Below are 27881 nucleotides of genomic sequence, written 5' to 3' on the forward strand. Positions count from 1 at the left end.
CTTGTCAGGCGACTTGTCAGACTGACCAGTCGCGGTCCCTCGCAGTTCATTGACAGCTACAGGACCCGTTCTAATAGGAGCGACATAAGTCGCTCCGACTTAGAAAAAGGGTCCTGTACTACTTCGGGGCGACCTCGGAGCGACTTGCATAGACTTCCATTATGTGAAGTCCCTGCAAGTCGCTCCGAAGTCGTGGTGCATGGTAATGCACAAGTCGCCCACGAAGTAGTAAGGAGTCGTGACGCCTTAGTGTGAACCGACTCTAAAGCCAAAGGATAGTCACACCAAATATTGATTAGATTTCGATGTTCCATTTTGCATTTTGTAAATTGATAAAAATAAACAATTACAATATATATATATTTTTGAAAGCATTCTTACTTTACAGCCTTTCTTCACACCTGCCTAAAACCTTTGCACAGTAATATAATACAAACATTAAAGGAAATGCAAAAAATACAATTGCCTGATTTGCAAATCCATGCTTTCATAATAAGTAGTGAGAAAGAAAGTGTTAATCTTCCAGAACTTGCCTGTCTGGTCACATGCTCCATTTACTTCCTGCACAGAGAGTGAGTGCAGGGTCCAACACAAAAGACAGCATTCTACAGAAGGGAAGAAGACAGAACCCAGCAATGTCTGATTTCAAGATCCAGTCTGTTCTCATTACAGGCGCAAGCAGAGGGTTAGGACTGGAATTTGTGCAACAATTCCTGAAGAGTCCAAATCCCCCGCAGAAGATCTTCGCTGCTTGCCGGAATCCAGATGGTCCTCAAAGCCAGGTAAATCCCACTAAATGCAAACATTCTGCAAACATTAACTGGCATGTTTAAACAACACAGCGAGTACTGTCTGTGATACATTTTTATATTTTAAGGATAACCTTTCGAGCGTCGACCCCCTTCTTTATAGGTCCTAGCAGTACAATTCACTAAGCTTTTTGGAAATTTTTTTTTTTTTTTTGCTTTAGCTTTGTTTATTAGTACTATATAATTCCCCCCCCCCCCCCCCATAAAAATTGTCCAGAAAATGCAACACGGGTGGCACTGTCTACCGCTCCATGAGAAATTATCTGTGGGGGACCAGATTTTAGAGCGTTGTAGAGCAGTGGTTGCCAGGGGTTCAGGAGGCGATCCTGCTCCTCCTGAATGTTTGTGTTTTTTGGGGAATTTGTATGGAAATATTATCTTGCACCAGTGCTTGATTTGCAAAGCGCAACCTCCCATTCATCTAACTGGATGAGTTTGACGTGTGATGCAGCCTCATCATTCTGTGGTATGTGCACAGCCCAATTTGGCTGCAATGATAGAATTTTAGGTGGATGGTCTGGGGACAGCAAAACAGCAGCTCAACCACCTGTTTTTACCGTCTCCAGCTGTCCATATGAAAGGAGACTTAGTGCAAATAAAAAAATTGTCACAAACCATAGGATACTACCTACCTGTGTTGCAATTGCACTATAACGGCTACAATTACCTAAGCAAGCATGTTTCAACAAACAAAGAGCAAAGTGCTAACAAACAATCAAACCCTGTCTTTTATTAACATTTTAAACTAAAGATATATCCGTCTCTATATGATGACTGAGCTTTAGTAAGGCATCCATTGCAACCAGCATGGAAAGGTAAGAGCCGGTCCACACTAGCGTGACTTGTCAGGCGACTTGTCAGCCTGACAAGTCGCGGTCCATTGACCGCTACAGGACCCGTTCTAATAGGAGCGACACAAGTCGCTCCGACTTAGAAAAAGTTTCCTGTACTACTTCGGGGCGACCTCGGAGCGACTTGCATAGACTTCCATTATGTGAAGTCCATGCAAGTCGCTCCGAAGTCGTGGTGCATGGGAATGCACAAGTCGCCCTCGAAGTAGTACAGAGTCGTGCCGCCCCAGTGTGAACCGACTAGTGTTTTTTAGTTTTTCAATACATTTTTATTGAATATTTGCTAAGATAAACAAACAAAAGTAAGTTATCAGGAGTACATGTGTCAACATCACCTGTTACAGCTTAGAGCAGAGGAACATGTGAATCAATACAATATCAAAGTGACATGTCACATCTAAAGATGAATAGTGAATAAAATAAGTCGCCAGCGGTGTAACTGCCAGGCCATCCCCCCCTCCACTGGGATCAATCTGTGGTATGGGTAGGGCAGACGGCACAACAGACCCATCTCACTCACGCACCAAAATCAGGTCATCTCATAAAGAAGATATAGTTGTTCTACATATTATAAGTAGGTGTGGACCACAAACAAAAGTAACTATAGAAAGAAATAAAAGTAATGACAGTTAAAACGAGTCTTAGCACCACTGTTGGTTGCATTTAACATGTAAAAATATGGACGTTGTTTATGTGTAGGAGTGTCTACATTTGTCATACCATTGTTTCTAGGTAAACCAATTGTCGCAGATCTTTTTGTAGGACCCATTTATCCGGGCAAACATGGTTTCATATGTGTAATGTGTCTGTATTGTCGATATTACTTCAGACAAAGAGGGATGTAAAGCAGACCTCCAATGTCTCACTATAACCAGTCTTGTGGCCAATAACACATTACAGATCACTACTCTGAGATGGTATAGAAAGCCGTCTATGCCCAGGTTAAGCAATGCCACGCTAGGGGAAAGCTGTATTGGTATGGAGATGATTTGAGATAATAATAAAGATGGTTATCCAGTACTTAACTAACTTCTTGCATGCCCATAGGGTATGATAGAGAGTCCCTACCTGTCCACACTTTCTCCAACATGTGTTGGTGGTTTGCGAGTACATTTTTGATAATCGGTAGGGAGTAAGGTACCAGCGTAGTGTTATTTTGTGCATTAATTCCCAATGATTGGTGCTTTTGTTAGATTTATATGTATAGGACATAGCTTGTTCCCACTGATAGGGAGTAAAGGATTAGTCTAGATCCCTTTCCCAGGCTAAGAATGAGTTGGATTTACAGAAGTGATTTTTGTATCCTTAATAGTCCCGTAAATTAGGGAAATACCGCCTTCCTTTTAAACAGTCTGCAAGTTTCTTGGGAATATTGCATGCACTTACTGGGTGTTCACTAAGAAGAGATCGAATTTGTAGGTATGTGCATAGGCGTGCCGGATGTGCCTGGGCACACCCTAATCACCTAGTGCATATTCGCATTATCGCTCTGTGTGGGGAGATGAGAAATATCTCACTCTTACCAGCTCAGCCATAGAAAGAAGTGCTTAAGCACTTCTCTTTCATTGTGCCAGCAGGGAGATGAATGCACCGGGGCCATATATATTTAGACACACACACTTGCATGTGTGTTTGAGATTTGGGGTGCAAACCCTAATGCAATAGGCTGCGCACACCTATGGGTATGTGTAATATTCTTTCCCTGGTAATTGATATTGGGATTAAAGTGATAGGAAGGATTTGATACTGTCATTTTGGAAGAGATCTTGTAGCCAATGGATCCCTCTAGAGTGCCAGTTGGACAGGGAAATGTTGAGGATAATTACTTGGCACATCTCTACTGGAAATGGTATGGCTATAGATAAATCTGATGTGTTGACAATAATAGACCTCCAAACATTAATAGAGGCTAAAATAGTTGGAGAAAGGGCTGTGTTGGTTTTGTGCATGTGGTAATGGGCCAATAGAAAATCCAAGAGGCTTTTGCCCAGAATAGATTCAGATTCTATCTCTGACCATAGGTGAGGCGTTGCGGAGTCAAACCAGTATTTTAGTTGTGATAATATAGTTGCTGTATAGTAATCTTTCAGATCTACATGGCCCATGCCCCCAGCAGACCTACGTTTGGTAAGTTTGTCGAACACGCAGCGAGCTCTTTTATTTCCCCATAAGTATTTGTTGACTATGGCCTGTAAAGATTTAAAAAAGAAATCTGGTATCACAATTGGCAATGTTCTGAATACTGAATAGATAGAGTACTTGGGGCAATGCCATCATCTTAAAAGCCGCTAGATGGCCGATCCAGGAAAATTTAGATATGTGAGTTAGTGACTCTCGTACTTTAGATATTAAGGAAGTATAGTTTGCATGGAATCAAAATTTGGTTGTGCTAGTAAGAGTTATACCCAGGTATGGGATGCCTCCCTCTTTCCACGTATATGGAAACTTTTGCTGTAATTTTTGTTTTAGAAGAGGATCAATGCCCAAGTTAAGTACATATGACTTGGTTGGGTTTGCTTTGTAATAAGAAACTATATGGAATAATTGTAATGCATCTTAAACTGCCCCCAAGAAGGTTTCTGCATTTGATAACATCAGTATGATGTCATCAGCAAACATAATGATGGTGTGGGTATGGTTGGCAATTCTGAGACCTGAGATATGTGGGTGGGAGCGGATATATATGAGGTAATGGGTTCTGTTAATATGTTTAAAATTATTGGAGACAGCGGACATCCTTGCCTAGTCTCATTTGTGATCAGAAATGGTTGGCATAGCATCCCTTCTGAAAGCACTTGGACGGAGGGACAAGTGTACAATGCCAATAAGGAGGAAAGTATGTGACCTGAAAATCCAAATTTCTTTAGGACCTCATCGAGGTATGCCCAATGGACATGCGGTCAAATGTCTTCTCTGCGCCCAAAGCTAGAAGCAGAGCAGACGCTTTGTATGTCCCAGCGTAGTGAATGGCATTGACCACTCTTCTCGTGGTATCAGAAGTCTGTCTTCCCTTAGTGAAGCCGGATTGGTCAGGATGTATCAGAGTAGGCAGAATGTCAACTAGTCGAAAGGCTATAAGTTTTGCGTAAAACTTTAAGTCATTATTTAACAACGAAATCGGCCTAAAGTTCTGCGGAGAATCAGGATTTTTATCAGGTTTTGGTAAAGTGACAATTAATGCTTTTAACATTTCCTGAGGGAAAGAGAAAGAGGATGCAAATGAACCGAACATTTTAACCAGGAGAGGCGCCAGTATATTTTTAAAAGCCTTAAAATATTCTCCACTGTATTCATCTTGCCCTGGTGATTTATTGTTTGGGAGAGAATTAGCTCTGGATACTTCCGCTAAAGGGAGTATTTAGTTTGCCCAGTTGGGTTTGTGATGGAGAAAGAAGTTGCACTTTATCTAAGAAGTGTGTAATATCCTCTAGAGATGGTTGTGGGGTTGAAACATCCTCACGTAGGTTGTACAGAGAACTATAATAGCTACTGAAAGCGTCAGCAATTTCTTGAGGGTTTAGTACTTTGCGTTTATCGATGGGGTGATATAGGAAAAGGATTTTAGATTTGGTACTATGGCCTTGTATACGACTGGCAAGCAGTGTGTTTGCCTTGTTACCGCTATTATAATATGTAATTTTAACGAGTTTGGAAGTCTTTTCAAAATTCTCCAGTAGGAGATTTTGAAGCTCTCTCCGTAAGTTGCTAAGTATGGTATTCACATTTCGGGTAGGGTCATTCTTGTTGACTAGTTCATGTTGTTTAATTTTAGACAATAAATGGTCAATCTGCTGCAACTCCTTCTCTTAGCCCTCGCCCCCAACTGAATGAATATACCCCGCATATATGATTTATGTAAATTCCACAAGATGAATGGATCTTCTACAGACTTTTCATTTATTTGGATAAACTTCAGGAGATTCTGTTCTAATATGGTTGCGGATTCTTTGTTGTCTAGATGGGAATAGGGCTCCTTGCTTTATTTTAGTTATTTTTCCGTAGTAGCCTATTGAAATAGTGGTTCTGGTGCCCATTGGGGGCATATAGGTTTACCAACCAGGGTAGATCTAATTGAGTTCAGATCACATATTAGCACAATCAACCTCGCATTCGGATCAGAGTGATTTGTTCAACCATATGGAAAGCTATTGAGTCCCAGATCGCTATCAGCACCCCCCCCCCCCCCCCCGTTTTTTTGCGCCGGAATGGAGGCAGAGAAGATATGCAGATATGAGACGTGTGCACTTTGGTGGATTTAGTTAATGAAGGTGAGTCTCTTGTATACACAGCACGTCTGCATTGTGCTGTAGAGCTTCAGACCATAGAGATGACCATTTGGCTGGGTGGGTTAGACCTTTTACATTCACAGAGAGGATATTAATAGCCATGTTGGTGAGGTGTTAAGATGCTCCATATTAGTTTTTGTGTTACTCACGGTTTGGTAGAGGTACGTTGGTTGTTAGAGGTGTGAGGAGTAGTTTCCGTAGGTGTTAACGGGAATCATGGATCTCAGACTCTTAATGGCCAAATCTGACAGAGCATGGTGGACTCAGAAGGAAAAGAACAATACAAAGAAAAACATTTAACTGAAAAGTCAATGAACAAATATGGGGTGAAAGTTTGCTAGCAGAGAAGCTTCCACAGAGCAGAATAGGATGATAGCTTAGAAGCAGATCAAATGCTCAGATAGTTGGTGACACGGCTGGTGCTGATTGTTGCCATTCTGTGGAGAGATGGGAAGGAGAGCGGTGTGTCTTGTCAGAGGTGTCATGGTTGTCAATGATCCCCCATGTCTTAGAAGCTGTAAACCTTTTTCCAGCGTGTGTATGGCATGAGTATCTCCATTCTTGAAAACTAGGAGCTTGGTCGGGTTCCCCCATTTGTAAGAGATTTTATGGTTCCTCAGAGACTTTGTTATTGTATTTAATTTTATACGAATTTGCATGGTAAATGCTGTTCCTTTACATGGAAGAAATGTATGCAGTGCACATTAGCACATCTCTGGGAACATGCTCTGGAATGAATGATGGTTTGGGACGGTATGCGATGGATCCTGTCTATTATTATTGTTTCAGAATCTTTATGGTCAGGGGTCAACACTTTGAATAAGTCGATTGTGTAGCTCATGAGGTTGCACGGATTCTGGTAATCCCCCTTATTTTTAAGTTCTTCTGCTTGGAGCGGTCCTCCAGGTCCGCAAGTTTAGCTTTGAACCATGTATTTTTCATCTGTTATCGTCATAGGCATCCACAGGATTGTTGATGGTGTGAGAAAATTCATCTATTTTATCTTCTACTTGGTTTTCCCTATTACCAATAGCATGTATTTTCCCAGTGAAGTGCTTGGTGAGTTGCATGATATCAGGGTGAAGCGTACCTCTCAGTGAGACTAGCTTTTCCTTAAGTGCTTTCTCTGATACAGGTTGGTTGGTGGCCGGTAATGACATAATGGATTCAGGCAGATCTCTGGTAAGATTCAGAGAGTCAGAAATAGGGGAGTACTCACCCACATCAACCCCCTGTGCTTCCAGTCTCATTCTTAATTTGGTTGGGCTCCCTTGTAATGGTGTATATGCTGTTGGAGACAGAAGGGAGCGGGGAGATCCTCTTTGATCAGAGCTGCCTGTGTATGTCCCTGGTGATGGCTGCTGGGCGCCTCGTGGAGCGGCCTGTGATCCAGCACCATATTGCCTGGATTCCCCGGCCGATTGTTATCAGAAGGCCATAAGTTTCTTAGGCCGGGTAGTGTATTTTTTCCTGCGAGGAATGCCGGCGGTGTATTTGTGGATCAATCTGTCTCCCTGCAGTGTCAAAACAGAGCTTGAGCAAGTTGCTGTCCATTTTGTCTGGCTCTGCAGTGAGGAACTGTGGACTCAGAAGTCCATCTTCCTCGTGCGCTAGCCACGCCCCCTTGGTAAAAGTGTTTTTGTTTTCAGCACATGGGTGCTTTATTTTCTCATTTGATTCTTCAACATGGACTATAAAGCTATATAACATTGTAGGTCTGTAATACATTCTTTGCTGGTTATGGAATTTTTACACAGCATGCAGCTTCCTAAGAGCCCTTTCACACTGAGGTTCTTTTCAAGCGCATTGGCGCTAAAAAAAGTGCCTGAAAAGCTTGTGAAAACCTATTCCCATTGAAATCAATGAATGCTTTTACACTGGGGCGTTGTGCTGGCGAGGTCTCAAAAACACCCCTCTCCATTGAAATTAATAGGAAGTGCCTATGAATGATTCTTGAAGCTTTTCTTGAGTCACGAGTCCTTTAAAAAAAAAAAAAAAAAAAAAAGTGCACCAATTAACGCCTGACAGATACTACAGAAGACGGTCGGAGACAGTGGGCATACTACAGGAAACGGTCAGAGACTGTCAATCGCCACATAATATTAGGTCGCGATGAACCGGGAGGGAGGGGAGCACCACAGCTCTGTCTTCTGAGGCAACTGAGCTCAAGCTGCTTCAGAAATTTCTCAAGCTGTTCCAGAAATTTCTATTAGAAAGTCACATGACCCTAGCAGAGGTCAGCTGACCTCTACCAGAATCACCTGACTATCTGAAGTCTCTGAAACTGCCCTCTCCTGGCATTATCCCATGAGGAAAAGGGGAGTTAGAAAAATATGGGATACTAGGCAGGAATATATTTTATAATTTTTATTTTTTTATTTTTTAAATACACAAAAAAGATCACACAAAGACATTGGGTTGGAAGAAATAAGGCCGCAGACGTTTTTATTGGTTTCAAACAAAGAATAAAAAATGTGATACTTTTTACCCTCTAGGAATTCTTTATTTTTTGAAATACTACATCCTACATATTGTGATTTTTAGGTTATTTTCTATTTTATATTCCTGACCTTCAAATTTTGGCAGAATAAAACCATTCTCAAATCCTTCAAGTAGAAGTTGGGCCTTCTGCCTATCTGGAAAAACTTGAAGCCAAGGGAGCATTTCTTGCCACATCACTGTTGTAGCCTTTTGAAATATTCCCTGACTGTTGATTAAAGAGGAAGTAAACCCTCCTCTGCAACTTTTATCTATAGGTAAGCCTATGATAAGGCTTACCTATAGGTTCAGTAAATATCTCCTAAACATGTACCGTTTAGGAGATATTTACCTTAAATGCAGCCAGTGACCTCACTGGAGCATGCGCTCTGAAGGAAACGGCCGCTGGTGCCATTCCTTCAGAGCCCCGTGCCGTGACCGTCGGCTCCCGCGCGGGAGTGAAGTAATCGCGGGTCCGGCCAATCAGATGGCCGGATGCCGCGATCCCGGAAGACCGGGCGACTGAACATGTCTCCCGCCATACAGGTAAGCGGGCGGCACGGCGAGGGCTCGTTCTAAGGTAAGTATTTCATAATGAGCTAGTATGCGATGCATGCTAGCTAATTATGTGTTTCTCTTTCAGGTTGGGGAAAAAAAATAAATTTCAATGAGTTTACAACCTCTTTAAATGTTGACATTCGTTTAAAGCACTTTGTAATTAGGTGAGCTCATGCACAGAAGGCCCATTCATGCCTGTACCTGCAGGAGTTAGTCCACATACAATGTGCATCGTTTACATTGAAACATATTCCTTTTTTATAGTTTTGATGTGGGAGTGGCTTGTGAACCAATCCTTTGTTTAGGGTAAAATGATCTTTGAGGGGGAGAGAGGTTCAGCTAAAGGCCTACATCCTTAGCCTCGGTTCACACTAGGGCGACCTGTGAGGCGACCTCGTCGCCTCACAGGTCGCCGCAGGTCGCCTCCCATAGGGAAGCTATGGACCCGTTCTAATAGGAGCGACACAAGTCGCTCCGACCTAGAAAAAGGGTCCGGAGCTTCTTTGGGGCGACCCGGAGGCGACCGCCATAGACTTCAATGTTATGAAGTCCGTGGCGGCAGCTCCGAGGTCGCGGCGCGCTGCTCGCACCGCGATCTCGGAGGTCGCCCCTGAAAGTAGCGTCGCGCTAGTGTGAACCGGCGCTTAGACCCCCATTTTAAAGCCGGGTGAACTGCAACTGACTAAAAGCTTCATCCTAATTGAACCAAGCAGTTCCACCAAAATTCTTGTATGCTTCAAGAATTATGTCCAAATGTTGGAAAAGACCTACACTTTTTTTTTCAGGAAATTTCTTACACAATTCCCCAGAAAAAATGAGACAGGCTTGTAGCCAATTATTAAAGGACTTCGATACGGGTCTTTTTCTATCATCATCCTTGTCTTCTTTTTATTTTCCCAACTTTGAAATGAATTCTTTAGCGGATGGAAGAAGCGACAAAATATCCACAAAATCTCCCCGCCAAATTTTTTCCTTAACCGAAACTGATCGGTGATAACCTAACTGGGAAAGCTGTGGTGGGTGTTGCTGCATCTGTGGTCTGCGAGTACATTTTAGGAAGGGGGGGATATGTACTGGAGCTATTTTGTGTGTGTGTGGGGGGGGGGGGGGGGGGGTGATGTTTGTAATGAAAGGATGATGTTTGCTAGCGACTCCTGACCTTTGCACTCTGTCATTTACTCCTGACCCCTGCACTCTGCATTACATATTACCGACCTCTACACACTGTGTCGCATACTACTGACCTCTGTTACTTGCTCCTGACCCCTACACTGTGCGTTACATACTACTAACCCCTGCACTCTGTGATATTTCTGAGCTCTACACTCTGCATTACTTACTCATGATCTCTGTTACGTACTACTGACTCCTGCACTCTGTGATATTTCTAAACTCTGTACTACTTACGATCTCTGTGTTGCATGCTACTGACTTCTAAACTCTGTGTTACTTACCCATGACTCTTGCACTGTTTATTACATACTACTGATCTCTGCACTCTGCACTATGTCTTCCTTATGCCTGACCTCTGTTACACGCAACTGACCTCTGAACTCTTGTGTTACTTTCCTTTGGCCCCTGCATTATGCATTAGATACTACTGGCCTCTGCCACACTTCTGACTTCTGAAATCTGTGTTACTTGCTACTACTCATGAATCCTTCAAATCTTCCTTACTTTTTATTTACAAACTTTTTTTTATTAGAAGGTTTAAAAGGTGTTACAGAGAAATTACCATTTTCAATCGTCAGAATATCATATCGGTACAGAATATGACAAAGTACAAAACATAACTGAGATAGCCCAGTCTCTAAAAGTGTTCATTTATCAATGAGCAAATGTGAATCCTGATGCTGATAATGCGAGTATTACCAAAAAAGAGAATGAGAAGACGACCTTATCATACTAATATAAAGTATCTCACAAAAGTGAGTACACCCCTCACATGTTTGTTAATATTTTAATATACCTTTTCATGTGACAACACTGATGAAATTACACTTTTCTACAATGTAAAGTAGTGAGTGTACAGCTTGTATAACAGTGTATATTTTCTGTCCCCTCAAAATAACTCAACACACAGCCATTAATGTCTAAACCGCTGGCAAAAAAAAGTGAGTAAATCCCTATGTGAATATGTCCAAATTGGGCCAAAGTGTCAATATTTTGTGTTGCCACCATTATTTTCCAGCACTGCCTTAACCCTCTTGGGCATGGAATTCACCAGAGCTTCACAGTTGCCACTGGAGTCCTCTTCCAATGCTTCATGACAAAATCACGAAGCTGGTGGATGTTAGAGACCTTGTGCTACTCTATCTTCCGTTTGAGGATGCCCCACAGATGCGCAATAGAGTTTAGATCTGGAGACATGCTTGGCCAGTCCATTACCTTTACCCTCAGCTTCTTTAGCAAGGCAGTGGTCGTCTTGGAGGTGTGTTTGAGGTTGTTATCGTGTTGGAATACTGCCCTGCAGCCCAGTCTCCAAAGGGAGGGGATCATGTTCTGCTTCACAGTACATGTTGGCATTCATGGTTCCCTCAATGAATTGTAGCTCCCCAGTGCTGGCAGCACTCATGCAGCCCCAGACCATGACACTCCCACTGTAGGCAAGACCTGGTTGCCGTCACACACGTTTGACTTTTTAAAATGCTTGACTGTAGGCAAGACACACTTGTCTTTGTACTCCTCACCTGGTTGCCGCCACACATGCTTGACACCATCTGAACCAAATACGTTTTATATTGGTCACATCAGACCACAGGACATGGTTCCAGTAATCCATGTCCTTTAGTCTGCTTGTCTTCAGCAAACTGTTTGCGGGATTTCTTGTGCATCATCTTTAGAAGAGGCTTCCTTCTAGGACGACAGCGATGCAGACCAATTTGATGCAGTGTGTGGCGTATGGTCCGAGCACTGACAGGCTGACCCCCCCCCCCCCCCAACGCTTCAACCTCTGCAGCAATGCTGGCAGTACTCGTACATCTATTTCCCAAAGACAACCTCTGGATATGACGCTGAGCACGTGCACTCAACTTCTTTGGCCGACCATGGCGAGGCCTGTTCTGAGTGGAATATGTCCTGTTAAACAGCTGTATGGTTTTGGCCACCGCCCTGCAGCTCAGTTTCAGGGTCCTAGGCCATCTTTATGTTGAGCAACAATAGTTTTTTTCAGATCCTAAGAGTTCTTTGCCATGAGGTGCCATGTTGAACTTCCAGTGACCAGTATGAGAGAGTGAGAGCGATAACGCTATATTTAACACACCTGCTCCCCATTCACACCTGAGACCTTGTACCACTAATGAGTCACATGACACCCGGGGATTGATAATGGCTAATTGGGCCCAATTTGGACATTTTCACTTAGGGGTGTACTCGCTTTTGTTTCTAGCGGTTTAGACATTAATGGCTGTGTGTTATTTTGAGGGTACAGCAAATTTACACTGTTATACAAGCTGTACACTCACTACTTTACATTGTAGCAAAGTGTAATTTCTTCAGTGTTGTCACATGAAAAGATATAATAAAATATTTACAAAAATGTGATGGGTGTACTCACTTTTGTGAGATGCTGTATATGCAGTTATAAACATCAAGAATAAATCACTCAAAGACCATTTACGCTCCATAATAAGGCATAGTATATGGTGTAAAAGAGTTTTTCCACTCTACTTATGCACTCTACCTAAAAGTTCAACCTGAAAGAGTGGCACCGATTGAGTTTTCAATGGATAGCAACTCAGATTGTCTGGATTAGTCTCATCTGTGACTGGAGCAAATAATAAACAATGAGTTGGTTTAAGAGCGAGTTGGACACCAGCTAACGTAGTGGTAAAGTTGATCAACTTTCTCCCAATCGGATCCATGTGAGAGCACTGCCAGAATGGATGGAGGAATGTGCCAGAAGCGTGGCACCCTCTAAAACATAAGGGGGGCACTGTAGGGAAGATAGAGTTCACTTTAACTGGGGTCCGATTACCCCCCCTTGTAAGGAGTTTACCAGCTGTTTCCCTAATATTAAGAGGTCTCGTGCATTTCTTTAAGTTGTCCACACACATATACCAGTCCAAGACTTCATGCTCCAAGGAGCAATTATTTTTCCATTTTGCCATGTACATTAGAAAATCTGTTGCGTTCTGGTTATTAAAGAATGTATACATTTCAGAAATTAGACCTTCGTTTAATTTTTAATGTGGCCTTGCTAGGTTTCCAAAAAAATGCTGCACCCTGATGATATTTGATCTCTTCCCCGCAGTCCTCCACCTCTCCATGGTTCTTTACCTTTTGCCTACACAGTGTTTATTTTTACAGACTGCATGACCTAACATTAGAAAAAAAGACACAGTGTAAGTGACTAAGCAAAAATTCACAAAATAAACTGTAATGAGAATATTTAACCCCTTCTGGACCGGAAGATTTTCCCCCTTAATGACTCGGCCATATTTTGCGATTCGGTACTGTTACTTTAACGGACAATTGCCTGGTTGTGCGACGCTGTACCCAATTAAAATTGATGTCCTCTTTTTCCCACAAATAGATCTTTCTTTTGGTGGTATTTGATCACCTGTGCGATTTTTTTTTTTTTTTTTTTTTTTTTTTTTTTTTTTTTTTTTTTTTTTTTTTTTTTTTTTTCGCTATAAACAAAAAAAAAAGAGCGACAATTCTGAAAAAAAATTATATTTTTCACATTCTGCTATATAACATTCTCAAAAAAAAAATTAAAAATCAAATTTTTTTAACATTTTAGGCCAATTTGTTTTCTGCTACATATTTTTGGCAAAAAGAAATTGCAATAAGCGTATTTTGATTGGTTTGCGCAAAAGTTATCGTGTCTACTAACTACGGGAAAGTTTGTCATTTTTGTGTGTTGGTTTTTTTTTTTTTTTTAAGCGGAACTGAGACATTGCGGCGGACAGATCGGACCCCTAACTGAAATTTTTTACACTTTTGGGGGGACCAGTGACATTACTACAGTAATGAGTGCTAAAAATATGCACTGTTACTGTAATAATGACACTGTCAGGGAAGGGGTTAACATTGTGGGTGAAGAAGGGGTTAAATGTGAGCCTAGGGGAGTGATTCTAAATGTGGGTGGGCGTGGCTTCTGAAATGACCATAGACACCTGTGATCCTATATAGAAGGATCACATGGGTTCTATGATCATTCCAGGGAGTAAACACAGCTGACCGTTCTTCTTTCTCAGCGGGGAACGATCGCGGGTTTCAGGCGGCAATCGGAGCTGCCTGACCCGTGCATTGGCTTCCCCGCTGCCGAATGGGGGTGGAAGCGTGCCGCCGATGGCGCACGCTCGCCCCCTGGCTCCCTGCTCGCGACCAATGTAGCCCTATGTCGGTTTGCGCAGGAGAGCCACATTTGCCGCAGTATATCGGCGGCGGCCGGTCGGAAACGGTCGGTTAAAGTAGGTCAGTCAAAACCTAGCCAACGCTAAACCTGCTCTGTGCCACATTCTAAACCTAATCTTATCTAACCCTGTAAAGCAAAAATCGCTATACTTGCCTATTTTGGAGCCGATCCGGTCTGGTCCCAGCATCAGCTGTCAGCAGCGCCTTCAGTGTGGAGGTGGGTGCAGGAGAGGCATCCGACAACGGAAGCCCCATAGTAACTCTATGGGTGGCGTCACTTCCGAGGCATTTCACAGCCGTTGTCAGTCCTTTCCTGCACACAGCTTCCGCCGCTGGAGACCAGACCGGATTTTTTTTTTGGCTTCACAAGGTTGGATAGATTAGGGTTAGAATGTGGCAGAGAGCAGTTTTAGTATTAGTTAGGTTTTGCTTGGACTTACACTTTAAAAAAAGGGAATAGAAACGTTACCTACCCAATGCCAAAAAAACACAGGATAAAAAAAAAAACACAGCATAGACAAAATCATAAAATTCCACTGCCTATTTATTTGAAAGGTTAACACCGCTTGTTTTGTTTTACTGTATATAAGTGTTTCCTATTGCCTGCAGCAGATTGAAGGCATGATCTCAGACTAGGCAAAGATCAGCGGAGTCAGTGTTTAAAGCAATGGTATGACCATACGTCAATGTCAGTAATGTGCTTCACAAATGTGCATTGTGCTCTACTAACTTTTGGGAGTCCAAAGCCGGTGTTCTACCGAGATCTCCAACTACTTTATTTCCAGTGAGTGTACACCAGGAATATTTGGAGATTTCAACCACTTGGTGTTTTCACGCAACTCCGGCACCCTATACACTCCGGTAGATGCTGTAATTAGTGCAGTTTGTTAGTCCGCCTGTTATTTGTCGCCACCTTGGAGGCGGCTATGTTTTTGGTTACTACCGGGCGGACTAACAATCTGCACTAATTATAGCATCTACCGTAGTGTAAAGGCTTCAGGTGTTGTGTGAAAACACCAAGTGGTCGAAATCTCAATTAATCCTGGTGTACACTCACCAGAAATAACGTCATTGGAGATCTCGGCAAGTTGGAGTTTTCGCCAGAACACCAGCAGAGCACAATGATAAGGAATAGGGGTTGTAAAGAAATATAAAACAGGATCTATGAAGAAGAGCTCTCCTTCAATCTTAGTACCATAGCCTGTATTTTTTGAAGTGTCTGAAAAATGCAGGCCATGGTAACGAAGACGAACTTTACCCATATCATAAAAATTACAACAAAGTCACCTCTAGAAATGTTTAGCAATGGCAATCTACAAACAGATACTTATAGACAGGGCTTTTTTTCTCAGAAAATAGGTGCAGGAACTCCCTTTTTTGGACTTTCCCCTTGTCTCCACCCCACCTACCTCAGTGAACCGTTCCTTGGTTCCACCCACTAACCACCTCCCAGGATCATCCTTTTTAGAAATACAGAACCAAGTAACATTTGTGGTACTAAGCAATTTGTATGTATTTTTTTTATTGATAACAAAAAAGCAGTAAAATAGATCCCCTGCAGCCAACAATAAAGCCCCCCCCCCCCAGCAGCAATAGATCCAGCCAGCGACAATAGGTCCCCAGCAGCAACAACAGATCTCCCAGCAGACAGCATCAATAGACCCTCCAGCAGCCAGCTACAATAGACTGCTCCATAAAGAGTAGATCCCTCCCATCAACAACTGACCCCTCAGCAACATAAGAGCCACCCCATTAACAATAGACCCCCCTGCAAAATGAGATCTCTTCCAGAGACAATATATCCCCCAGCAGCCACACTAGACCTCCCCAGCAGCAATAAACCCTCCTGCAGGAATAGATCCTCACCAGCAACAATAGATCCCTCAGCAGCCAGCATTAATAGACAATGTTGCATTCCTTGCTATTACATACAATCAGTGCTGGAGGTGCCGGAACTGCATTCCCCCGCGTTCCCGCTGAAAAAAAGCCCTGCTTATAGATAATTGCAGGCTTTTTTTTTTTTCTTTGCATAGCCTTTTTTATGGGACATGAGCTTCCCATACATGAAACAGTGGCGGCCGGTGTGTTGGGAGCGCAGGGGAGCGGCCCCCCCCTATCCATGCGTCCGGCCCCCTAATCTACATGCCGGGCGCATGGAGCACAATATGATTTTTTTTTTTTTTTTTAGCCATGTGATTAGAGCCAGAGGCTCTCACAGGCTAAAAAAAAGGGTGAACCCGGGGCGCAGAGCAGTACGTCCCGAGCCCACCCATTGTGTGACAATAGCGAATGAAAATTCGCTATTGTCACACGGATCCTCCTCCTGGCCAATCAGGAAGCGCGTCTGATACATGTTTCCTGATTGTCCAAAAGGCAAACCCCATGCCATTGGCTGGGCAGGAGGCGGGAGCTGGGAGGACAGAGGACTCGCCGCCACACCGGAGAAGCCGCGAGCCACCGCTGCGGCCGGCCCGCTCCTCAGGACAACATCGGGCGGTGTGCGGCGGGGGATGTAATCGGAGGGATTATCGGGTGGTATGCGGCACGGATCCGATACTGGACGGAGTACGGAGAGGAACCCGATCCCCGGGGTGTAGAGCTGTGAGCACCGGACACCCCCGACACCAAGGTGAGTCCCGGGACCCACACTGCTCAACTCCCCGGACTGTATAGAGATTGGATGTGTCCGGTATAGAGAGATCACTGCACCACCGATCTACCGGATCCCTCTGTGTGTGTTTATGGGGGGATCTAATACCGACCGATCGCCGGGATTGGACTGGTGGGGTGTCCGGTGTGCGCAGTGTGCCGCCTCCCCCTCCCCCTCATTGGTGTCAGTGTCCATAATATTAACCCCCATCATTGGTTTGTTTGCGCCCCCCCCCCCCCCAAAAAATTTTTGAGCACCAGCCGCCACTGCATGACAGTGTATTTTTGCTCAGTGGAAACGCTAACCATGCATTGGTGTTCAGTTGAAAATGTATTTCTTTGGACAACAGTTTCCTATAAACTACAGGTTTTTGCCCCTGCCGTCTCATACTTGATAAGAATAAGCTGCTCCTTGAGCACATGCACTGCTGGTTTACACTGGCGACCAAAAAAGTACTATCTGTCTGATGTTACTCCACCCCATGGTACTCAGCTGCTGCTACTTTAAATATTTCATGTTGGTATTAATAAAGTATTCTGAATCTGAATTTGAATCTGAATCTCCACAATGCACCAATCAACAGTTGGGAATCCACCACTGCTTTAGCCTTCGGAAGATACTGAAGCCCCACCGTTGGGCGTATAGGAATCCAATGATTGGTAGCTATTTGCAGAACCCCTAGGAACCTCATGGATGTCTGCATTTTATTGATTACAACACTGAGACTGATCATTTTATTATTGCAGGCAGACCCCACAACTTAGCATGTTCTTTCAGGAGTTATGCTAACCACTAAACTAGTATGTAGCCCCTGAATTTTGTTAGCACATAAGAAGTGGGGAGTCCATAGCTGATATGGGAACACTAATGGCAACATCATTATAAGGTCTCCTGACTTACCAATTTCCACCACAAAGCAAACCTGTATGTGCATCCAAGTGACTAAAACGACACTGGCAGTAAAAATTGTCTGCAGGAACCTATTAATCTGTCTTCTTCCCCCCAGTGCCATCTGTAATGGTTATGAAATCTCAGCACTTGTATAAAGTAAAGATTAGAGATGTCCCCTTACCCAAACTCAATTAGTGTCAAGGGTCTAAGCAAACTTTCAGCAGGGCTGGCCACTGTCACTTAGAAGGCAGGGTGGTGCACTAATAAATTTGCAAATAGCAACCTTTAGAAGTCAATATTTGAATATTTTGCTTGGTAAGGCTCCGACTGGCACTAGGTGAACACAAGAATGGAAAGACAAGATAATTCAGTCAGCTATTGGCCTGCACTGTTTAACCATCTAAGGACTGCCCCACGTACATTTACTGCAACAGGACGCAAAGTTACATACCTGTACGTGATTCCTGTAATTGAATCTGAGGCGCGCGCTGCCAGAGCCGCGCTCACTGTGATTGGACGCAGCAGGAGCCAATCAGCAGGTCCGGCGGCCGCCGATCGGTCATAGGAGACACATGGCAGACCGCTGTTCTGTCACAGAGGGAGAGAGATCTTGTGTTCTTGCTAATCAGGAACACATATGTCTCACTTCCTCCAGTCAGTCCATCCCCCACAGAGTAAGAAAGCACACCCAGGTAACAGTTAAACCTTTGATTCCCCCTGATGTTAACCCCTTCCCTGCCAGTGTCATTTTTACAGTGACAGTGCATTTTTTTTTATACCACTGATCACTGTATTGGTGTTACTGGCCCCCAAAAAGTGTCACGGGTAGTGTCAGACTTGTAGACCGCAATGTCGCAGTCCCGCTTAAAATCACTGATCACCGCCATTATTAGTAAAAACAATAATAAAAAAAAAAGTCCATAAATCTATCCCATAGTTGTAGCTATAACTTTTGCGCAAAACCAATCAATAATGGAAAATTTCCTATCAGATACTTACCGTAATTTTCCTTTCCTGATGGTGTCCATGGCAGCCTACATGTGGGTTAACCCCGCCTCCACTCCAAGGGTAGGACCCCCCCCTCCCATAAATTTCAGCTCATGGATAGAGACCATGTTCCATATCTTGGCCAAATCCAATACCAGAGGGTAGGAACTCTGGCTGCCATGGAGACCATCAGGAAAGGAAAATTACGGTAAGTATCTGATAGGAAATTTTCCATTTTCATGACAGTCTCCATGGCAGCCTATGTGTGGGAAATAACTAGCCAAAACCACACGGGTGGGAATGCTTAAATAAAGAAAATTTTAATTCATATTTTTAGCAGACAGAACGGTCAGGCCAAAGTTAAGTGAGGACAAGGAGGCTGGCTCCACACAGTAGTGGGTCATAAAGGTGTTAACAGATGACCAAGAAGCTGCTCTACAGATTACTTCTGGAGCCACGTGATGTGAAGCTGCCCAGGACGTTGCGATACCTCTCGTTGAATAGGCTGTCACCGCCTCTGGAGGAGCCAAACCCTCTGCTCTATAGGCCTGTTGTATAGCTGCCACAATCCAAGTCGCAATGGACCTGGATGAGGCCCGCTTTCCTCTGTTCTTACCTGAAAAGAGGATGAAAAGTTTGTCCGACTGTCTGAAAGGCGCCGTAGCCTGGAAGTAGTCCCTTAAAGTTTTACCCACATCTAGGGGATGGGATTCAGAATCATCAGAGGACCGGAAGGTAGGGAGGTCGATCTCCTGGTTCTCATGAAAGATTGATGTGACTTTCGAATTTGAATTGAGCATGGGTATAAGGACTACCTGATCCGGAAAGAACGTAAGGACTGGTTCCTTGTGCCCAAGGAAACTGATCTCGGAGTCCCTTTTTGCCGAAGTGATAGCCACCAAGAAGACTGTTTTAATGGTGAGATCCTCGATGGAGGTGGAGTTTACTGGACCAGATCTTGAGAGAACATTAAGGATGAGAGGAAGGTCCCATTTTGGAAATCTTGGCTTCCTCTGTGGTCTGAGTCTGACTGCTCCTTTGGAGAATTGTTGAACAAGCGGATGTTTGGCCCAAGGAACACCAGAGAAAGCAGACAAGGCTGATATTTGGACCCTGAGAGTGCCTACTGAAAGGGTCATGTACAGACCTGACTGAAGAAACTTCAGGACTTCCTGTACTCCGGGAACTGAGGATGACCTCCCCTCTGGGTATGTGAATTCTATGAATCTGGCCCAGACTCTGCAGTAAATTCTTATATTTGTGCTTGATCTCCTAGAATTCATCAAGGTGGGGATGACCCCTGGGGGACATCCAAGGGATTCCAACCTCTCCCTCTCAAGAGCGAGACCATCAATCGGAGCAGGGCAGGGGTGTAGCGTCACTCCCTGTAAAAGAAGATCCGGTCTGAGAGGAAGAGGGATCAGGTTCCGATAACTGAGCTGCAGTAGTAACGGGAACCAAGGCCTGTTCGGCCAATACGGAGCCACCATAACAATCTCCACATCCTCTGCCTGGAGTCTTTGCAGAAACCTGAGAATGATGGGAATCAGGGGAAAGGCATATGCCCTGCTGAACTCCCATTTGTCGGTCAGAGCATCTGTCCCGCAGGCTTGGTGACACCTGCCTCATGTGAAATACTACTTCAGGTTGTGGTTGCAGGGGGACACGACCAGGTCGACTTCGGGAGAAACCCCTAATGACAGGATCCACTTGAACGATTCCGTGTGGAGGGACCACTCGTTGTGGTTCAACTGGACACTGGAGAGAAAGTCCGCCTGGGCGTTTTGTAACCCAGGAATGTAAACTGCCAAAATGTTGGCCAGATGAGCCTGAGCCCATGTCACGATTGGGTCTAGTTCCTGCAAAATGGGAAGACTCAAAGTCCCGCCTTGCCTCTTCACATAGGACACTGCCATGGTATTGTCCATCCTGAGTAGCACAGACTTCCCTTCTATAAGATGGCGGAAAGCTTGAAGAGCCAGAAAAGCTGCTCGGAGCTCCAGAATATTGGAGACGGGAGTGTGTTTGTGGAGACCACCTCCCTTGAGCCACCTCTGCCATGCAATGGGCTCCCCAACCGGAATTGCTGGTAACCGTCATGATGATGGATGGGAATTGAGGAATGGCAGTTGAGCAGGTTCTTGCGCTGAAGCCACCATAGAAGGCTGATCCTCATGCTGTGAGAAACCTAGATATGTTGCTCGTACTCCTCTGGATTCCACTAAAGAAGGAAGCCTCCTTGAAAAGGCTGCATACGCCATAGAGCCCATTTGACCATGGGAGTCATCGAGACCATTGTGCCACGGATCTTGAGGCACTTAGAGGCCCTCAGAAAAGAGGAGGAGAGAGCTGGGACCAGGCCACACCTAGTCACTTTATTCTGCATTTTATTGCTACCTTTGTAAAGCCATATATTGGATCAATTGGCACTACGTCACTTTATATTTATTGGATACACTAATTCAGTTTTTAATTCACTTGTATGTGCTCACTCACACAGTGATATTTTTCTTATCAGCTGGTATATTTATTGATCACTTGTCGATGCACTTTGGATATTATTTATTACTTACATTTATCATCTCCCACTGAGCACTAATATATAATAATATATATATATAAATTTTTTTTTTTTTTTTTTTTTTTTTTATTTCTTCAATTTTACTTTATTTACTGATCACATCACGAACTAACCCCTTGCTGCACCTTTTTCAACAACTATTTATTCATATGTATTGATTATATTTAATGTGGTGTTAGAAGTGACAATACGATTACGTGAGTTTTGGATTACCCTGCTTAATAAGTTTGTGTACAGTAGTGCCCTACTTGCCAATTGAGAGGCAGTGCTATTTACCTCACTAATTAGAGGTGAGACTAGGGCGAAGTCAAAGCCCCCTACCGCTCCATCCTCTTCTGAGTCACTCTCTGATGACCTCCCAGAAGCATAGCTCGGCTGAGAGGTGCCTTGATCTTCAGGGGCCTCAAAGGGAGAGCTGGTCGTGGCATGACCATGTGCGGGAATAGTGCCCCATTCTTATAGGGACTGCTGCACTACCCGTTTTACCAGAAACTCCAACCTCTGGTCTTCGGTTTCCCTCTCACTGGCTGCACGAGCGAAGCATGGCTGGCAAAGGGACTTGTCCTCCGGGACATGCGCCCCACATCCCCAACAGGCTCTCTGGGCCGTAAGGCTACTGTAGCGGTGTTTGCGGTGTCTGGAGGAGGAACTAGAGCATCTCCTCTGAAGCCTGCTCCCCAACTGAGACTCACAGCGTCTGGACCTGGAAGATGAGTCTCTTCGTGGCATGACAGGGTCGCTCTCCTGATGAGTACCAGACCTGGAAGAGCTGGAGGGAAAAGAGAAAGTTCAGGGAGACACAGGATTTAGCCGTGAACCAGGGGCCAGAACCCACCTGTTATGAGAGGGCTGGCCACAGGAGGGCAGTGACGCAGGATCCATGCTTCAGGCAAAACCAACCCCCCCCCCCCCCCGGCCACAGCCACCATCATCCAACATCATACCAAGCCCCCACATACCAGGAGCTCAAAAGCAAGAAGCACAGGGAAGCTTTCACTATGCCCACAGTACTCCCCGAGAGCACTGGGGCTAACAGCTGTTTAAATTCCCTGCCAGGATGACGTCATTGGTGATCTGGCCGCAATCGAGACCAGGCCTCGATTCCGATTGCGGGTCCGAGCGGTGGCGGAGGAATAAGGAAGGAGGCGCCTGGAACGCAGGGAGCGTTCCAGGAGCCATTGACCACAAACCACTAGCACAAGGGAAGTATAGAAGAGACAAATAAGAAAAATAAGACAAACTGTCATGGAGAACTTACCAGAAGTCTTCAGACCCTGCCAGGACAACGCCGGCCGAATCCACAAGAAGACCCGCACAGAGCCAAGGGGATTTAAAGTGCCACTCACCCGCCCATGGCTGGGCCCTGGGCACACAGGCACCGCTGAACCAAATTGAGGTAAGCCGGCCATCCTTCATACAGATAATCCATTAGGGTCCTTGGAGGAGAACAAAAAAAGGAACACTGTCTCTATCCATGAGCTGAAATTTATGGGAGGGGGGTCCTATACCCTTGGAGTGGAAGCGGGGTTAACCCACACGTAGGCTTCCATGGAGACTGTCAGGAAATATCCTTTTTGAGATTTTTTTTTTTTTTCTCCAAAAATATATAGCAGAATAAAAAATTTGTCTGAATTGATGAAGAAATTTGATTTTTTTTTTTTATATTTTTTATTGGATATATTTTATAGCAGAAAGTAAAACATATTGTGTTTTTTTTTTTTTTTTTTTTCAAAATTGACGGTCTTTATTTGTTTATAACGCAAAAAATAAAAACCGCAGGGGTGATCAAATACCACCAAAAGAGAGCTCTATTTGTGGGGGAAAAAGGACATTAATTTTCTTTTGGTACAGCGTCTCACGACCTCACAATTGTCAGTTAAAGCAACACAGTGCCGTATCTCAAAAAATGGCCTGGTCAGGAAGGGGGTAAAACCTTCCGGAGCTGAAGTGGTTAATTGACCTCAGCAGTACACTTTAAAGAGGAAGTAAACCCTCCTCTGACACTTTTACCTATAGGTAAGCCTATAGTAAGGCTTACCTATAGGTACTGTAAATATCTCCTAAACATGTACCGTTTAGGAGATATTTACCTTCGATGCATCCAGTGACGTCACTGGCGCATGCGCTCTGAAGGAATGGCCGATCGTGCCGTTCCTTCAGAGCCCCGTGCCGTGACTGTCGGCCCCCGCGCGCGTGCGCGGGAGTGACGTCACCGCGGCTCCGGCCAATCAGATGGCCGGATGCCGCGATCCCAGAAGACGGGCGACTGAACATGTCGCCCGTCATACAGGTGAGTGAGCGGCACGGCGGGGGCTCGTTCTAAGGTAAGTATTTCATAATGAGCTAGTATGCGATGCATACTAGCTCATTATGTGTTTGTCTTGCAGGGTGTGAAAGAAAGAGAGAAAAAAAAAGAGTTTACAACCTCTTTAAAGACAAACTCCCTACTCTGTTCTATTCTAAACCAATAGCCGAACTTTCATACAACCAGTATTGTTACCAGTCTGATAAAGGAATCCGAACTTTATATTCTATATATGCTTGTCATTTTCCAGTGCTGTCCAAGATTTTGCACAATGTTTTATCAAGAGTATTTGTATGTATTATTAAATGAATAAAATGGTTTGTTTCCTTCTCTAGGTACTCAAGACCTTGTCTGAAAAACACCAAAATGTCATAGTTGTTCAAATAGGTGAGCTATGATAGGTCATTTTCTGGTCTCTAAGGGCTTAATCAAATTAGTGGGTTTTGTGGTAAATCTAACAAACAACTCTTATGTATTTAGTTATAAATGTTCATATTTATTTGTATGTTTTTTAATTCATTTTTAGAGTTTAAGTAGAATTTAGGAAATGTTATAAATCATGTACAAGTTAAAATCCTGTAAAATAAAAATAAAATGCAGTTTATCTAAAGAATGTAGAGTACAGGAAACCTTATTGTCCTAAAACATAAAGTATAACTAAAGTCAAAAATTGTTTTAAGTTTTCGATAGAGGGGAGATGGATTATAACTAGGGATCGACCGATTATTGTCAAAGCCGCTATATCGATGGCCCCGGAGGTTACCGATCTTGCCGATATTTTGGGAAAGTGCTTGTACCGGAGTGATGCTTGCAGCTAGAGGCATCACCCCGGTACCGGCAGACCCCCAGATCCCTCCACAAGAGTACCTGTTGAAAAAATAAATTATTATTTTTTTTTTTAAATGCACGAAAATATCGTCCGATATGCGATGACCAAAATATCGGTATCGGCACTAAAAAAACGATATCGGTCGATCACTAATTATAACATCGGTCAGTATTTATTGCTATTTGTGCCCCTGTTTGGGAGAATCACCCTCTCTATTTCTCCTGTTTACTACTATCATTAGAAGTGAAAGTAAAGGGAAATATCTAATTTTGGGTTGTCAACAGAAAAGTAATAGAGGATAAATCTTCCAATGGGGACACTAGTTCTGGTGACCTGGGGGTCACCAAGAGATTCCCTTATTTTTCAGGAAACTCTTTTCACTTCCTGTTTTGGCTATGGGACAGGAAGTGAAGGTAAACCTCCCCAATGGGACAAATATGGCAAAAATAAACCTTACAGGGGATATAAAAAAGAGTTTTGCCTATAATTCTACTTAAAAGAAGTCCACCTTTTGCAAAATGCAAAAAATAATAAATGCACCCATATTGCAAAAATGTGCATTTAAAGGATTGCAACTGGGATCAGTGTAGCATAGGTGCAGTGCTCTGGTTCCTGCAGGTTCTTCTTCTAGCACTAGTCCACGCCAAGGTAAAGACCTTCAGCTATGGAGCTGGAGGAAGTACCAATAAACAAGTGTGGTCACATCAACAAATGTGCTCCATTGAGAACTACAGGCCCTCTGCTGCATTTTTTCATATTTCACTGTGACAAGATTTTCTGCAGGCAAAGTCATGCACAGCCGCACTGAATTTAAATTTGACAGCAGTCAGCAGTGATGGGTCTCTGTTTAGCACAATAGTTGCTATCTGAGACATGCTTGGAGTTAAAATTACTGATTGCAATTTGTAAATGGGAACATTTTCAAATGAAAAAAGATACAACCCATCAGTGGTGGCTGGTGCTCAAAATTTTTGGCGCAAAAAGAAAAATGTAATAGGTATTGCTTCGTGGCAAAAAACGCGGTAAAAAATTGCATGACTTTGAGGTCATGGCACAGGTGATGGTATAGGCATGGCACAGGTGATGGTATCAGGAGATGGTATAGGCATGGCACAGGTCATGGTAAGGGCATGGCACAGGTGATGGTATAGGCATGGCACAGGTGATGGTATAGGCATGTCATAGGTCATGTCACAGGTCATGGCATCACTGCAGCGGCTTCAATCACTTACCTGCTCTCCTGGGCTGGCTCGCTGACTCGACCGTGACAGTCACTGACTCCACACTCGCGCTGCCTGCGAGACGTCCACGGCGGCTGCTCTTCTCCTCCTCTCCTCGAGTCCTCTTCAAGCCTCGAGCTGACAGCGGCTGGAACCGGCGGGAAGGTGAGTGGCTTCTCCTCTCCTCGAGACTCCTCTTCGTTCTGCGGCGGCGGGAAGTTGAGCGGCTTCTCCTCTCCTCTTTGTTCTGCGGCGGCGGGAACCGGCGGGAAGGTGATCGGCTTCTCCTCTCCTCTTCGTTCTGCGGCAGCGGGAAGGTGAGCAGCGCCGGCTTCTCCTCGAGACTCCTCTTCATTCTGTGGCGGCGGGAAGGTGACCGGGCGGTGACAGTGAGTGACTGATGCACGCACCGGCACTGCCCCCAACGACGTCAGCAGGGATGTCCTGAATCATGATTGGTCCAGGCTGGAGTCTGGACCAATCATAGCCAGGACATCACAAAAGTGGGGAGTGTCGGAGCGCATTGATCTGGTGGCCTTCTGGGGGGTCACCTGGGCGCAATCGGCGCCTCTGCTGGGTGGAAAACCCCCCCCCCATAGCCACCACCAAGTCCGGCGCCCCTAGTGGGCTAAAAATTTAATTTTTAAAAAAAAATTTTTTTTTTGGGGGGGGGGGGGCGGCGCCCCTGCACCCCCTATAGACAGGCCGCCACTGCAACCCATCCTGATTGGCTATGGAACAATGCAGGAAGGGGAGATGGCATGGGAAAGCTCACTGAAAGTGGACACAGTCTAGACCGGGGCCTCCAGACTTACTACACAAAGAGCCATTTTACTGTCCTTCTGACTTTTAGGGGGGCTGTACTATGGTCATTGGTAGTAGAAATTGTCCTGGTGTCAGTGGAAGTAAACAATGCATCTTTGGTATTAGGGGAGGAATAGCATCGTTGGTGTCAGTGGGAGGAATAGTGCCCCAACGTTGGTGTCGGTGGGAGGAATAGTGCCTCAGTATTGGTGTCATTGGGAGGAATAGTGTCATATCATTGGTGTCAATAGGAGGAATAGTGTCATATCATTGGTGTCAGTAGGAGGAAAACTGCCCCATAGTTGATGTCAGTGGGTGGAATAGTGCCCCATCATTGGTGTCGGTAAGGGGAATAGTCCCCCTGTCAGGGCCTGGTTTACCTGCTGGTGGCGCTGTGCTTCCCGGGACGAAAATCTGCAGTTCTGGTGTCCACCAGCAGGTGTCTCCCAGCTGCCAAACGGGTTCCAGCAATTGGCCCCAGCTCCCCCAATCTGTGGCCGGAAAAAAAAAAGATTTAAAAAAAAAAATCTAATTTTCAGCGCCCACTAGGGGCGCCGGACCTAGTGGTGGGTATGGGGGGGGTGGGGTTTTTCACCCCACGTGCGGCGGGCAGAGGCGCCGATTGGCGGCCTTCTGGGGGTCATCAGGGCACAGAGCAATGCGCCCCGACACTCCCCACTTTACTGATGTCCTGGCTGTGATTGGTCCAGATGTCCTGGCTGTGATTGGTCCAGACTCCAGCCTGGACCATCACACAGGAGGACATCCCGGGACCTGGTGACGTGATGCGTGGGGGCGGTGCGTGCGCCAGTCACTCACCGTCCTGGCGTCACGTGACCACCTTCCCGCCGGCGCCGGCGGAGACTGCGAGAGCTGCGCGTGAGGATTCAGTGCAGAAGAAGAGTGAGTTTGTCTCAAGTCCAGTGGCAGTGAGTGACAACTCAAGTCTCTGCTTCTTCGCATCGCAGAGTCCGCAGACAGTGTGTGAGCTGAGTAGTCGACTCAGCAGCAGCAGCACGCAGGTCACCGTCCGGTCCATCCGTGAATGAGGTAAGTTCGTGATGCCTCAGGGGGGGGCCGCCCGGCTAACACACTGTCTGTCACTGACAGTCTGACACTGTCTGCTTTGAAGGGGGCACGCTGATCTCTGCATTGGGGGCATGTATGCTGGTTACTGCATTGGGGGCATATACGCTGATCTCTGCATTGGGGGAATGGTATGCTGGTCACTGCATTGAAAGGGGGCACGCTGGTCACTATGCATTGAAAGG

At 44.8% G+C, this 27881-nt stretch overlaps 1 protein-coding gene across 1 annotated transcript in view; it reads left to right on the forward strand.

The window, feature by feature from the left end:
- LOC309565539 (uncharacterized protein) overlaps window positions 1-27881 on the forward strand; it is a 127557-nt gene that overhangs the window by 65243 nt on the left and 34433 nt on the right. Inside the window, exons 8-9 of the mRNA XM_082270497.1 lie at window positions 570-782; window positions 24093-24144. Coding sequence (XP_082126623.1) covers window positions 570-782; window positions 24093-24144 — 265 coding nt within the window. The remainder of the gene's footprint in view (window positions 1-569; window positions 783-24092; window positions 24145-27881) is intronic.

Source organism: Pelophylax lessonae, assembly GCF_965119305.1.
Source record: "Pelophylax lessonae genome assembly, chromosome: 10".
In the NCBI taxonomy this organism is placed as follows: Eukaryota; Metazoa; Chordata; class Amphibia; order Anura; family Ranidae; genus Pelophylax; species Pelophylax lessonae.